Genomic DNA, 15,874 nt, shown 5'->3' with positions numbered 1-15,874 from the left:
CAAATTAGTCTTGATGATAACACAATTCATGTTTCGATTTTATCTTGTGCCAAATTCATGAAAAATTGTGCATTTTGGATGCACACCACTTATTGAAGCTACAGGTGGTGGGGAGCTGCGTTGTGGAACGATTGTATTGTATTCCATACAGAAGGCAAACGAATATAACTCTTAAAGATATTGAGGAATCGCTTGATATAAAACCCTTAAGTTCACTATTTTAAAAAACATTTGTAATCCATGAGTTTAAGATTTATTAAACAATTTCCATAAATTTATTAGCTTGAAGGTCTTTTTGGAAGTTGAATGATGTTCATTTTTGACTACATACATATCTTAGACTTGAAGTTTCAAGAAATTTAACTAGATTCAAAATTCCAACCAACTACAAATTGAACCCCTGTAATTGCTGCACTGTCAGAAGAAACTATGTAAATTTGTTGGTACAACAAGGTACAGAGTTCAAACAATCTTATTTTGGAAAAACCTTTTAAATGTGCATTCAAAGGACCCCATTAATTTAAAATTTATCATCAGTAGATACATATGTCAAATAAATCAAAAACATACAACCAAAAAATCGAGTATCAAAACAACAAGTATACGCCACAGTGACCTACTTAGTACTGCACTCAAAGAGCATTTTGTTTTTCACTTTTCCTCTGATGATACTGAAACTGATACTGAAACTATAATATTTCTCTTTCAAACGAAACCCCCCCCCCTCCTTATCAAGTTGTGTGGTGTGTTCTAACATTCTTATCAAAAAACGTTTCAGACCTGCGCAATCTAAGAAGAAGCAGCTTACAATTATTAAAAATTCTCTTTTTTAATCAAAACGAAATGCATTATTGTTTATGTACTTTTATTCTGTCGAAATCTCTTTGAAAATTCTTCGAAGAGAAGAATTTCCAGAAATGTTCTATCTCCCATAACTTCCATGAATTCTTCGTCGCCTCTGGTGATGATAACTTTCTCTTCTTCCAGTTTTCATTGGTGAAAGTTCCAGTTAACAATCAAAATAGAGAGTACACATTTTCAACAACACCACCACTGGCTAGCTTTTCTATGCTGTGCTGTCTGCCTCTACTCTGTTTGCCTTAAGCCCTCTACTGCACCATGTTATGTTATCCCCTCTGTCCCTTCCGCGCACTCATATCACAACCGGGTTCGTGATTTTCCGAAACGTCGAGGGAAAACCTAATTTTCTACCGACGAACGATTCAGTGTTTCGTATGGTTTAGCATTGTACGGAGTTGCGCTGTCACATCCTCGTGTTTTTTTCTGTTTTCATTAAATACAAATAAAAAAGTTATCCTTGCGGGTTCCTTTGGTTGGTTCCCTCGGCAGCAGGATATAATTAAATATTCAGTGTGATTGCGAATAATCATTTTTTGTTGTTTTTGCCATTTATTTGTGTCTGCCCCTTGTGTGTCAGTCGAGCAAGTTTTAAATAATTTTTCAATCTCCATTCAAGTTACGATTTTTGTACTTTATTTGTGTGAACCTTCCCTTCTTGTTGGTCTTTTAACAACCTCCTGATTTCTAATTCTTGGTCATTCATTTCCTGTCACTGTTGCACTTTTCACATAATGTGCCCACTTGAATGGATCTCAATTTAGCGGATAATTTGCCATTGTAAATATTTTAAAAGGATTTCTCATCGTCACGACATTTGAATTTGTAAAATACAAAAGCAAAACAAAGGCAAAAGAAAATAAAGAAACAAGACAAGCAAAACTACGCAAGGATTACGATACGACGACAAATACTATCGTCATCCTTATCGTCGTCCTTTTCGCTGTCGTCCTCTTGGTCGTCTACATCGTCGTCGTTGATGGTCGCCGGCGTTGGCGTTAGCGTTAGCGTCGTCTGCTACTGCCTCCGTTCAACCGGTCGTCATTCTGGTTCGTCCTTGTGAAATGTTTGTGTACGGTTTTCAGTGTTTTGAGTGCTATTAGCGTGCGGCGGAAACGAAGGCATTTTCTGTTCGCTTTTTTTTATTTTTTGTTGTCGCTGTATGGGGGTTTGAGCCTTCTAAAGGGGGGTGTTTAAATGTGTGTCCGTAAAAAAGGAAACAAGTTGGAAAATAAATTGAATTGCAATGTGCTGGCACTATGGTGTGTTGTTCCGGGACAAAAATTGAATTAAGTGTGAAATATTAAACAGGCGGAATTTAGTGTGGGGGAGGTACACGGTGACGGTTAAAGTGAGAAGCAAAGGAATTCATAAAACTTTCACTCGGTGTCACACTGATTTTTTAATTACATATAAAATAGAATTGTTTACGAATCAGATTCTAAATTTATAATTATATATTGCACTTTTACTAACGTTGGCCCAGAGTGAGAGAAGGAAAATTAAAGAGAGAGTGCGAGAGAAAGAGTGAGAAAGATTGTATACTTTTGACTATAAGAAAATGTTGATAGTTTTTCAGAAATTAATGTGATTGTGGTGTTTTTGTTTAATTTTGTGAGTTAAATATTTTTATTTCAATATTTAAAATAAATGTGCGGTAAAATGGATGTCCTTTGGGCGTCTGGTTGGATTATATTTCTAATAAGTGCTGCTGCTCTACCAGAGATACCATCGAAGGGTAAGTTATTATGTGCAACAAAAGATATGAAAATCTATAATTTTTAAATGTTTTTATTTTTTTCTCGAATTCTGAGATCTTATTTTAAGAAGGATCCAAAATGGAGTATTTTGTAATAGTTGATTCGATTAAAAAATAAAATATCGATGACAGCTTTGATCTCAAAGACAGGGTTCAGTTTTCTCCAATTTATTTTTATATATTTTTGTTTCCTTTCAAGCCAAAATATTGTTATATTGGTTCATTGAAATTAATTAAAGGCAATTAGGTCAGTTGCGAGAAATTCGATACAACAATTGGTGGTACATACATACATACAAATGTACGAACATATGCACTTCTTCTTCTGAAGAAATAGAAATATAATGCATACTGAGTGTGCATAGATTAAAATTGAAATAGGAGAACATTCATATTTATGTAGGTTCTTGTGTGTTAATGGGTTTTGAGTTGTTTTTGTTTCAATTTAAATATATTTTATACGAAATTTTTTTAAATATAATACTCTATAGAGTAATGATCACATTTCTCTAAGATTAATCAATGTAATGAAATTAAGACATGAGAAAAAAAGAGTCCTCTAAAATTGATTCTTGAAGCTGAACATAAGTTTTTAAATATTTGTGTACGTAGTGAGGCTTTAAAGTCCTGAATTTTGACACTTATAATAATAATTCGTACTTGAGCTTTTAAGAAAAAAAAAATGATTAATTCATAAAATAATTACATTAATAACATAAGGTACCAGGAAAATAGTTTTTTTTTTAAAGAAAGCTAATGTTTTTTTTTTTCATTTTTGACACAATTTAACTTAAGTGGTATTTTCAACACTTTAAAAAAAACTGTCATATTTATGATATAATATACCAATATTTGATTCTTAATGTGCCTTATTTTATTTGATTGTTGGAAACTAATTTTTAAAAAGTTATATGTCTCCGTTTAAGTCCAAACCGCCGAAGACAATACTTGCCTGATCTTAAAATTTGTATCGTCAATTATAAATATGTATATATTTGTGAGTTCTTATATTTGACATTGGAACAAAATTATTTCAAAACTTTACGATATGCAATATTGTGTTCTTGGAACCATTTTTTTGTTCGAAGAACCGTAAAATTTGTGATGTGTTTTATGTTTTATGTATGCATTTTTTTTTTAAGTTTTGGCAAATAATAAGCTAAAAAAATTGATGGACAATTTGGCTAACGGCTAGTTTATTATAAATCTGTTTTGGTACTAAGCGTATTATTAAGATTATATTTAAAATTTACAGTTCAGTAATTTTTCGCATTATAAAATTACTTTTTTTAGTATTAAACAGTTCATGCAACTGAATTTAATTAAAAATCATAATTAATAACCTTTTTTTTAAAAAATAATTGGTGTTTTTCTTATAATAATTTAGAATGTTAATTTTTTTAATACTGTTTTTATAAATATTTTTGCCATACCCTTATTTAGTTTTTCATTTGAATTTCGTTAAAATATTGAACCGATTTTGAAATCTAAATTATGAGTCTAAACAAAAATTTGAATTTAATTTTATTCGAATATCAAATATTATTTTGACAGTTCAGAAAAACGAAAGGTTTATTGTTCCAGAAGAAGTTTAATCACAAAATTACATTTTCTTGATAGTTTTTTTCGGTAGCAATAAAAGAAATGTATAGAGGCCAAGTTAGAAAAAAATGAATTTAATTCCATACAAATTTATAAAACCGTTTTTGAGAAAATTTGATTTTCTTTACTTTTGAGAAAAACATTTTTATGGGAACCATCGTTATTTTTCGACTTGAAAAATGAACACATAACACGAATCCGCTTTAAACTTTAATTGCCTCTATTAGACTCAATTGCTAAAGCTTGCGGGGTGAAAAAAGGCAGTCAACAGACAGACTGATAGAACTGACGGACCTTCGTACCATTTTTTTCTCAACAAATTTAATTTTTAATACTTTTTAGTCACGTTTTTGTTTCAGGTTTTTAGTTTTCTCTCAATTGGTTATAGTTTTGACGTTTAAAATTTTAATGAAATCTAAGATAATTTTTGAACTTTTTTACCAAATTCTATCAATATTTTTTAACGCTTCTTATTTTTATAAAAAAACTGTCAACAATATTTTTTATAAAATTAAATTAAGGCTGATGGCTTTGTTGTTAATGTTTTCATAATATATATAATATATATTAATAATAATACTGTAAATAAATAAATGAATTAAGTAATTTTTAAGGCAGCACAATTGTTTATTTGTGAGTCAAAAATCGATTTCTACCAATTATAAGTAGTCATTTGGTTCCTATCTTAAAAAAAAAAACTGTCAATTTGATTTTTCGAAAAATGTTACTTGATGTTAAAAACGTTATTGTCTATTATACATTTTTTTGGAATTATGTCTTATCATTTCTTATACTAAAAATAAAAAGGATGGCAAATATTTTGTTTTCAGTTTTTGTTGATTTGTAAGAAAATCGTCACATTATATATTATACAATTTAATTGAAGTCGCAAACTGTGAGATATTAAGGTTCAATAATTTTGTTTTAAAAAGCCCTTTCTGCATCTTTCTGTGTTATTATTTACATAATAAAATTTAAATAAAGTCTCTGCAGGTTCTTGCGATATGAACGAAGAAAAAAAGTTTCCCAACACAGACAAACTTGATCTTTATTCTAGGGACCTTGAAACGAGCAGAATTGTCAATTTTTTTTAAATTTTATTCTACCGATTACAATAACTTCCCATGGAAAGTTAAAAATATTTATGTTAAGAACAAAAAGTGATGTAATACAGAATAATTTCATACAAAAAAAGAATAACCATTTTTTACATCTGCTGCAGTTTTTGTGAAAAATCGAATGGAGAGTTCTTTTAGAATAAATAAAAATGTAAAAAAAAATACTTGACTTTAAAATCCTAAGAATAAATAAAGACTGAAAACTTTATTTTATAGAAAATATTATTATCAAAATAAGTTATTAAATGCAAAAAAATCAAAACGACATTTTTCTTTAAAATAGAAACTCATTAAAAATATTATTAAGTATTGGTAAAAAAAAAACAAAAATATTATTAACTGACTTGAATTTTATTTCGTATAAAAAACATTGTTGCTAACTTTTGTTAAAATTAAGAATTATTTTTAAGTTCAAAAACTTTCAATGCGATTTAGAGCAGAACATAAATCAGGGCAAATTCTGCCTGTCTTCTTTGCCTATTTCAACAGGAAGAAGCTATTTTCTTAAAACTTTAGCCTAACTTTACAAATATTATACGACCTCTTGCCATAAAAACCATTTTCTTAAAACCCACTAAAACGGCCATCATGAATTACATTTGTTCGAAAATAAAGATTCATAAACAGTATTTAAGTAAAAATATTATATGTTTAAAATTCTCCTTAGCCATTAACCTAAATGTTTTGATATATGGAAGATTTTATTATGTTTCAATTTAGTATAATCAAAATAAGTTGATACTTTCTTAAAATTTAATTTAATTTTTAAAATTGCCATCGGAAGATTTGTAATTGATCTGATCTGTAGAATTAAAAATGCTGTCATTTTGCTACGTTTCGTGTGCCTTAGAATCTAAATTAAAAAAAGAGGCTGGGATGCGACCCACACTTCTCATCCCGTCTGTCGATTTGTCTTACTTAAAAGTTTGTCTATATATACTCGCATCAATTTTTACCCAATTTGCGTACTATTTTTTGTAGATTTTATGATAAAATTTTTATATAAAAATTACTGAATATCGAAAACAATATTTTCTGTGAAATATGATAAGCTTGAAGCCAATATTTTTTATTTTTAAAAAGCTATTTGAGCCGAAAGTAAATTTGTACCAAGTTTTAGTATTGTTTTTTTTTAGAGTTTTATTTTTTGTAAAAAATGTTTTGTTGTTTTTTTTCATAATTTTACCGAATGTTGAAAACAATATTTCTTATAAGATAAAATTAGTTTGAAGACAATATTTCAAATTTTTGAAAAGATATTTGAGTCGAAAATCAATTTTTACCAACTTAAATACACTTTTTTTTAGGTTCTTATTTTTTGTAAAAAAAAACTGTCAATTGGATTTTTCTCAAAATTTGTCCTAATGTTGAAAACAATATTTCTTTTAAGTAAAACTTAGTTATAAGCTATTATCTCAAATTTTTGAAAAGATATTTGAGTCGAAAATCAATTTTTACCAACTTTTATAAATTTTTTTTTAGGTTTATATTTTTTGTAAAAAAAACTGTCAAACCGATTTTTTTCAATATTTTTCCGAATGTTGAAAACAATATTTCTTAGAAGATAAAATAAGTTTGAAGCCTCAATTTCAAGTTTTTGAAAAGATATTTGAATCGATATTCAATTTTTACCAACTTTGAGCAATTTTTTTTTAGATTTTTATTTTTTATAGGAAAAAACTGTCAATTCGAATTTTCTCAAAATTTTAGCAGATCACAAAAACATTAACTTTCGTTGCACAAAATTGTTTTAGAGATGAAATCATATTTAGTCATAAAATTTTGGAGGTGACAGTTTTTTTTTCACTTTTTTTGATTTATAAAACAAAACCGTAAATGGATTTTTTTCAAAAAATATACAATATATTATATAAAATTTAATTCAAGTCTCTAGCGTTTTTGGTTCGTAAGATATTTAGGGTTAACCAAAATGTTCACCTTTTTTTCAAACTGTTATAGTAAAAAAAACCCACCCACGCAATTTTTTTGATAGCCCTTTCTGCATCTTTCTGCCTTGTTATCTGTATAACAAAATTTATTTGAAATCAATATCTCTTCTGGTTCTTGAGCTATGGACGACGATAAAAACGTTGCGGACAGACGTACGGACGTACGTACACACGCACGCACAGACATCTTTCTAAAAGTTATGGATAATTATGAATAATTAGGCTAGTTTTATGAATTTTTGTTTAGCTTTAAGATAGGTTTAAGAATGAATTAATAAAAATGAATTTAAAAAAAAAAAACATCTTTCTAAAAATCTTTTATTTCGTCTCTACGGACCTTGAAACGTTGAGAAATTTCAAAATTTTCAATTTGACAAATCGGACCCATTACAATAACTTCCTATGGGAAGTTCAAAATTATTTAGTGGGTTTCTTTTCCATCTCGAATATCTTACAACAAAACCTGATTTTACTCCACAGTAAATTTATGCAAAGAAGAAATAGTGTTTTTTTTTTCATCTTGTACAAATTTAAGAAACATCAAAGTAAGGTTTTTTTAACAAAAGTTTTACTAAAAAAAATAAAACCTTAAAAAACTACTAAAAACTACAACAATTACACTTCTTTACCTTATGAAAAATATTTTGTTTAAATTAATTAAAATGTTTACAAAAATCCAACTGTCAGTTTTGTGAAACTACACAAAATTGGAAGAAATTGATGTTAGATTCAAATATCTCGAGAATAATGAATTAATTGACTTCCAAATTTATTTAATCTATACACAAAACATTTTTGTTAGCGTTAAGTAATTTTTTTTATAAGAAGTAAAAAGTTTCAAAAAATTATACTTAAATTAGAAAAATTAGTTTTGAAATCAAGTTTATTTTATCATATTGAAAATATTTGTGTCATTTCAGTTAATGTTTAAAAAAAATTTAATTAACAACTTTTTTTACAAGAAACGAAGTCCTACAAAAATACTAAAAAACTCATAAGACATGGTTTTCAACTTCAGTATTATGAAAAACAATACAAGTTAAGGTTTTTAGAGTGGGCTGTTTTTTATTTTGATTATAAAGTTTGACGTTGAATAATTTAAAAGAAATTTTTATAAAAACCACTTCAATTAATATTATTATAAAAATAAAAAAATATTTTTAAAAATTCAATGTTTATTCTAAACAAGATTTTAAAATATAAATTTTAGCTAAAGGGATTATTAATAAATTCGCCTGTTTTCGAATAAATAATATCAAGTTATATATTTTGAATATCTAAATGCTTACCTTAACAATGCGTAGATCATTGCCAACTAGTTGTTTTAAAAATCTGAAAAATAACGAAAAATTAAACTCATCATTCTGTGTTTCAAGATTCTTTCCTAAAAAAAAGGTGAATTATAATAAATTTTATTCAAACGTGTGCTAGAAAATGGATTTTTTTCTTAAACTTAAAATAAGGACATAGTAGTTTTTATCAAAATGATTACAAATTAATATTTTTGTCTGATATACACTTTTTTTACCCAAATAGTATTTTTTACCAATCAATACATTCGACTTAAAAAAATCAATTCAACTTTCACAACCTGGAAACTTAATAAAACTAAAATGAGTCAAAGACGAAAGTATAAAAATGAAAACGTTTTTTCCCTTAAAAAATTATAAAAGAATAAATGTCAGAATTTTCGAAGACACCTTCTTTGTATTTAAATCTTTCCTAATTGCAACAGAATTTTTAAATCAAATCCAACTTTTCCCCGTATCGAAAAACCAATTATTTTTACTTTGAAATTTCAATTTCATAAAATTAAAATTAATATCGATACCTATGTGGGTACCACCAGCAAGCTCTACGACAATCATACCTTTTCTTAAAAGAAGCGAAATGATTTCTTGATTAATCAAAATCGATTATTCAAAATCGGAATTCATTTGATTAAACATACCCTCTACACCAGAGCAAATAACACATCTGGGAGCGTTGGTGGTGGCAGGCTCCCACCGTCGTCGTCGTCGCCCCACGGAGTGTCGGAATGGCAATTCAAAAAGTTAAATCTTTTCAAATTTAGGAAAACAAATTGCCTCCATCCTTCTCATCAAATCGCCTTTGGTAGGTTCTTTTTCGGGATACAATAAAGAGTGTTGAAAGATGGCTAAAGAGACGGGGGTAAGGAATAAGAATATGAATAAAAATATAAGAAAGACAAAAATAACCACTCCTCTGTAAAGGTCCTTAAGGTATAAGGAAAACGAAGCTTGTTGAGGTCGCTTTCTGTTGCAAACAAAAAAAAAAAACAAAAATACAGGTGGATGCCTCAAGAAAAGCTAAATAGCAGATGAAAGTTAAAAAAAAAAGCAAGACAACAGGAAGGACTAAAATAAACAACAACTTCAAACGACAAAAGCAGTTATGTCGCTGCAAGGAGCAGGAGCAAGAGAGAGCTCCTAGAGTCCTTCATCTAATCTGAAGACTTTTAAAAAGGAAAAATGCTGGTCGTTTGTTTCTTATTTTGTTTTTGTTTTTGTGTTCTTCTGTAAATATTTACGGCTTTTGTTTTGTCCTTATTCGAAGACACGATCCAATGTAAATTGGCTATCAAGTTCCTTCAGGTTCCGTTCAGGTACCCTCCATCTTTTATTTTATTGGGAAAAATTAAATTTATGGGAAACCATAAATAAGTCTTTATTTGTTTCGTTTATATTTTTCTTCGTCCTTGCTCCTTACGTGTTACGTTTCTCAAGACCGCCGCCGCTGTAGTCGATCCACCTCACCGTCTGATTCTAGATTGTGTCTTTTGTTTTTGTTGCTTTGTGTATGGGAGTATTTTTGTATTGTTTGACTCGACGTTGTCATCTTGCGATATAATGTCCTTTTTCTTTTTATGATTATATTTTTTTTCTTCGCTCCTGTTTTCTTGCTATATGTTTGATATTTTTCATATAACGCGCGCGTCTTTTGTGTTTCTGAAAATTGCCATCAATACATTGGCTATAATATTTTTTGAATCCTTGATGGATGAAAAGTGTGAGGGGTAAAGAGTATTTTTTTTTCATTTTTTTCCCTTAAAAAGTCCTTGAATGTGAGTAAAGAGGCTGTTTTGCCGGCAAATTATGAATTTATGACGTCGTTTTGTGTTTTATTTTTTTTCAAATATTTTTTTCTGTTCTGTTCTTAATTTTTTTGTACTTATTTTTTTTTTTTCGTTTTAAGAAGAAGAAAAGAAATTACAAAATGGAAATTAAAGCTCATGATGCGCACCAATTACTTTGAAAAAAAATATATACCTATTTTATATAGAAAAGATCCTTATGATGATGGCAGAAAGGACAACAAAGAATTATTATTATTATTATTTATTTATTATATTTTTTTTTGCTTGATTTTACTTTCGAATTTTCTGGTTCATTTGTCTTGTCTTGAGAATCTTCTCAAGTCAACCTAAAGTTTAATGATTCGGAAATAATGTAAAAGAAACAAAAGTTAAAGAAAAAAGAAATATTATACCTATACAAAAATAAAATTATGAATCAAAGATATTTTTTGTTTTTGTTCAGGGAAAAAATAAAACACAAATTTCACGTTAAAAACAAGGCAATTAGATGTTTGAATGGACAAAATAAGGCTTTTTGATTTCTAGGATACGAGAGGACATTTTGGTCGTAAGAGTGGGAGGTTATAAACCTATTGATATAATAACCTATACATTTATTGATATTTTTTTTAAATAGGAAAATTTTCATGAAAATATTCAGGTAGATAGGTAAAAGTTAATTATTCTCTTTGAATGAAATTTAAGTTCATTGATTTAAGAATAATATAATTGAATTTTTTCCTTAACAAAGGTTTTTTTTTTAATTTTCAATAATTTATAGAGACAGATGCCATAATTTATTAATAACTTTTTTTTTTAATTATTGAATATAAGAATGAAACAACAACAACTTGTGTGTGCTACCACCAAGTTCATAGGCTGGAGTTATAGCTATTTCACGGGGCCCAACCCGATCATCAGACTCCTTTAGTGGTGCTTAATCGCTTTTTGTTCAATTTAATTTTTGAAGAACTTTTGCCCGAGCTGGGCTTGAACAAGCGATCTAGCGTGTGAGGAGCTAGTGCACTACGCACTACGCCACCGCACCCACATGAAAGTTGTAAGCCAATTACAGGTTTTTTCGTTCTATCGTACTATACTGAACCGATTAGCATTTTTCTAAGCACACACAAGTAATTGTTGTTGTTTTATTCAGTTTCTTTCTATTATCTTCTCTCTTTTTCATAAGCCAACGATTTCGATTGGATTCGTATGAGGAGGGAGATGGGGCGAAAGAGTTGACACGGGTCAAGATTTTTTAAATTTTTACAATTTTAAGGAGGTTTTTGTATGAAATTTTAAACTCACAGTTTAAGGCAGCTGCTTGCCGAATTTATAATTATTGAATATAAGAAATTTTTTTTAAATGAGTATTATCTGAATTTGTTTTATTTTGAATCTTCCCACAACGAAGATTTTTGATAAGAACAGTTAGTAAGCTTCTGTGTATTTTTTGTGTTCTTCTGTGAATATTTCGTCAAAAATTCTATGATTTCTATTTTTGAATATTTTAATTAAAACAAATTCAGAAAAACACACAAAAAATACAGTGACAGTTAAAGTCATTGCAAGTATTTTTACGAGTAAGTACCTCTATCAAAGTTAGAGATGATGAAAATAAAATTAAATATAGGATCTTGGTCTTTTCAACCCAAGTCAATATTAGTGTTCGTTTTCAAGGTTTTCTAGACAAAAAAAGTGTTTAAGAATTTTCAATAGTTATTCAAGCATTAACTAATATTTTTTATTTTGCCATAAATCAAGGCAAAATTTTAATTGAAATGATAAAATTTTATTTTTTTTTTTCTTAATATTCTATTTAATAAATTTTTAAAAGTACTTTTCATTGGATTTTATTTTTTGAACAGCACTCTAATGATTAAAAATATTTCTTTTTGTTGCTACATAAAAATTAAGGCAGAACCTTTTAAAGTTTTATTTCTAAAATACATTTACAGCTGTTTTTTAAAAAACTTAATCTGTTCGATTGTCGAATTGAAAATTCTAAATCAAAGATTTTTAGTGAGAATTGGTAATTTCCAGAACCCATATTTTCTGGTGCAAAATATTTCTCATGTATATGTAAGTGTTAGGAACTCTATGGATGGAACTTTAAATAGATGTGGAAGGCAACTTATGAATTTCGCTGAAGATTTTGGCTTATTTGTACTTAACGGTATTACTAACAGTGATAGAAGAGGTGATCTCACTTTTATTTCGGGTCAAGGTCATTCAGTTATTGATTATTGTTTTGCGAGAGGTAATTGGCTTAGTGTTGTCGAGGATTTCGAGGTTGTATCTGCAAATTTCTCTGGTCATTTTCCAGTTGTTACCTCTATAAAATTTCAAGATGCAACTTTATCATCCATTAACACATTAAATAGATTAAAATGGATAGAAAATCGGGCTGAAGTGTATAGACGAAGGCTCGACGCTCAGGTTAATTGCCTTTTCTCCCAAGAACATAAAAGCTGTTTAAAAAGTGTAAGACAAGCAGCAGTTGTGGTAAAACCTAAATCTTGAGATAAATTCGTAGCTGAGTGGTTTGATTGGTAATGTAGAAAACTCCGTAACAAATCTTTCGCAAATCTCAATCTGTTTAGGAAGACCAATTCAATAGTTTTTAAAAGTCTTTATATAGAATCCAATAAACTGTATAAAAAGCTCTGTATTCAAAAAGAAACAAAATATGTAAATGGCGTAGCAACCAGGCTTTCAAACTGTAAAGACGCAAAAACATTCTGGTCAAACGTGAGATTGTTAGGTGGTTGCAAGAGTATGTCAGCCTCAGCTATTGATGATGAAAAACTCGCCGAGCACTTCGAACAGCTCCTGAACCCTTTGACAACAAGTTTAAAATTTCAGTATGCCCTTCCTTTAGTTTTAATCCCACAATAAGAGAGTTGCAATTAACTCTAGAAAATATGAAAAATGAAAAATCTGCAGGAGTTGATGGTATACCGTGTGAATTTTATAAGTATGGAACTCCGAATTTTCTAAATCATATTGATGACTTCTTTAATAGACTTTTTGAAGAAGAAAAAATTCCAAAGAGTTTCTTAAAGGCATGGATCTGTGATATTTTTAATAAAGGGTATTTGCAACTTCCGAGCAACTACAGGGGCATTTCGATTCTGCCATGTCTTAGAAAAATATTCACCCATCTTTTATACCAAAGGTTGACAAAATGGGTTGAAGAGAATAAACTCCTTAGAATTTTCCAAGCCGGCTTTGGAGCAGGATTATCTACAATAGACCATATATTTGCTCTTACAAGCATAGTAAAGAATTGTTTTGAAAAGAAAAAGAAAATTTACGCCTTTTTCGTTGATTTTCAGGCGGCATTTGACACGTTGAACAGAAACTCTTTAATATATAAATTATCTACTTTGGGTTTGTCCACGAAATTTCTAAATCTGTACAAACTCCTTATAAGAATGGAAATTCGATGTCTGACTTTTTTAATACAACATGTGGTGTTCCTCAAGGGTGTGGATTGAGTCCCATTATGTTTTCACTATTTATTGACGATGTAACTAAAAATTTTCCGGGTGGAGTCATTGTCGGTGATACACTTATAAGGATGCTTTTATACGCGGATGACATTGTTATCTTGGCTGATAACCCCACATCTTTACAGCTTCAAATTAATAAACTCATAAGATTTTGTGATTTGTGGGATCTCAAAATTAACGCAACAAAGTCAAAAAACGTATAACTTTGATCTCCGCCCTCATGTTAAAGCAAAATGTATTGCTGCCAAAACAGCAATAAATCTCATGTGGAGTTAATTCTTTTGCAATAAATATGTCGATGCTACTGCTAAGTTTAGAGTATTTGATGCAACTATAAGAACGTGCCTTTGATCAAGTTTTTGACTATTAAAACATGGAGGAATTCGAAGTTGTTCAACATTTCTTTTTCAAACTAGCTAGGTCAACTCCAACGTATGCTATCCACGTATAAACCGGTATAGCACAAATATTCCTAGGCAATTTAAAATCAAATGCGGACTATATTGTTAAAGTTATGAATAGACCTGATGCAAACCTTCACAAAAAAATATTGCAATACGCACTCCGATCTCAAATATCGCCTTTTAAAGAATGGTACGAATTAGTTAATCAGCATTGCTTTAATCTAAATTCTAATAGCCGATTGGCAAAAAGTTTTCTATATATGCATAGATAGATGACTCTCTTTATTTACAGTGTTTGCATAGAGCTCAAACTTCTAGCACTAGACTCATATACAAAACACTAAACCACACACTCTACAGAAGTAATTATTTTAACGAAAAATTATCTATAAAGCAAATGAGCCTTATTTTTAATGCAAGAACTGAGATGCTGAATTTAAACTATAAGCCACATAGAGTAGACCTTAATCCAAAATGCAACCGTAATGAAATTGAGGATGTGTACCACTTCTTAGCTGTTTGTCCAATGTTACAGGAAATTAGAAGACTTTACTTTTCAAAAAACATTCTAACACTTGAATATACAAAGCAAATCTTAAATGGTAATCTAGATTGGAAACCTCTATGCTCCTATATTAGTAATGCTTAAGGTTACCGTAACAGTTTTATATAGGTATTAATTACATATTTGATAATGTGTTCCAATTTCTCTTTTTTTTTTTGTTGTAATTATATTTGAAATTTTGAAGATATAATTCAATTTTTTTCTTTATTTTTTTTTTTAATATTGTACTATAGAATTAAACAAAATGAATAAACAAACTACTATGTTTTAGATATTTTAATGTATGTATATACAACTCATAGTTTATAACTTTAACTTTTTCACTTAAAATTTAAACTCGAAATAAGTCAATTCAGCAGACGGAAACATTTGCCATGCTTTTATTCTTAGCTATTAAAATATTGTATATTTATCGAGAATAATAAAGAATTTATACTAATAAATAATAATAATAGTGAGATCTCTGTTGGTGCGTAATTACGTATGTTCAGGATATCAATCTCAAGAACCAGTATAAATTCGACTTCAAATTAATTTTGTTCCAAAGTTAATATCATAGAAATATACAGAAAGGACTTTTACTATAGCAATTTAAAAAAAGTAAACATTATAGTAAAATTGTTTAATTAATCTTCGTCTCGAATATTTTGTCAAAACTTTATTCTATTGCATTCAAACTAACATTATCTAATGAAAAAATATTGTTTTTAAAAGTTATTACAACTCAAAAAAAAACTTAACATTCAACTTAGATGAAATAATGTTCAGATAAAAATTTAATCAATATTCTGTTTTATAAAAATACAAGATCTCAACAAATGTTGCTAAAATTGATAAAAATAGTTTTTTTTTCACTAAAGATGTCGGGAACAAAACAAGATATTGAAATCAAACTCTCATATGCAAGTAAGTGTTGCTAACTTTTAGTTAATTTTATTTCGAAGACTTTTTTAACAACTCAATAAAATCTCCAAGAACAACAAAATTAACTGATAAAAAATGGTTTT

At 28.7% G+C, this 15,874-nt stretch overlaps 1 protein-coding gene across 1 annotated transcript in view; it reads left to right on the top strand.

Moving 5' to 3' along the window:
* The first annotated feature begins 1,254 nt into the window (after positions 1–1,254).
* Positions 1,255–15,874, top strand: part of LOC129939311 (neural cell adhesion molecule 1) — a 296,828-nt gene continuing 282,208 nt past the window's right edge. Inside the window, exon 1 of the mRNA XM_056047286.1 lies at positions 1,255–2,596. Within this exon, the coding sequence (XP_055903261.1) occupies positions 2,509–2,596 (88 nt within the window). The 5' untranslated portion in view covers positions 1,255–2,508. The remainder of the gene's footprint in view (positions 2,597–15,874) is intronic.

This window comes from Eupeodes corollae, chromosome 1 (assembly GCF_945859685.1).
Source record: "Eupeodes corollae chromosome 1, idEupCoro1.1, whole genome shotgun sequence".
In the NCBI taxonomy this organism is placed as follows: Eukaryota; Metazoa; Arthropoda; class Insecta; order Diptera; family Syrphidae; genus Eupeodes; species Eupeodes corollae.
This window is presented reverse-complemented; position numbering and strand designations above follow the sequence as displayed.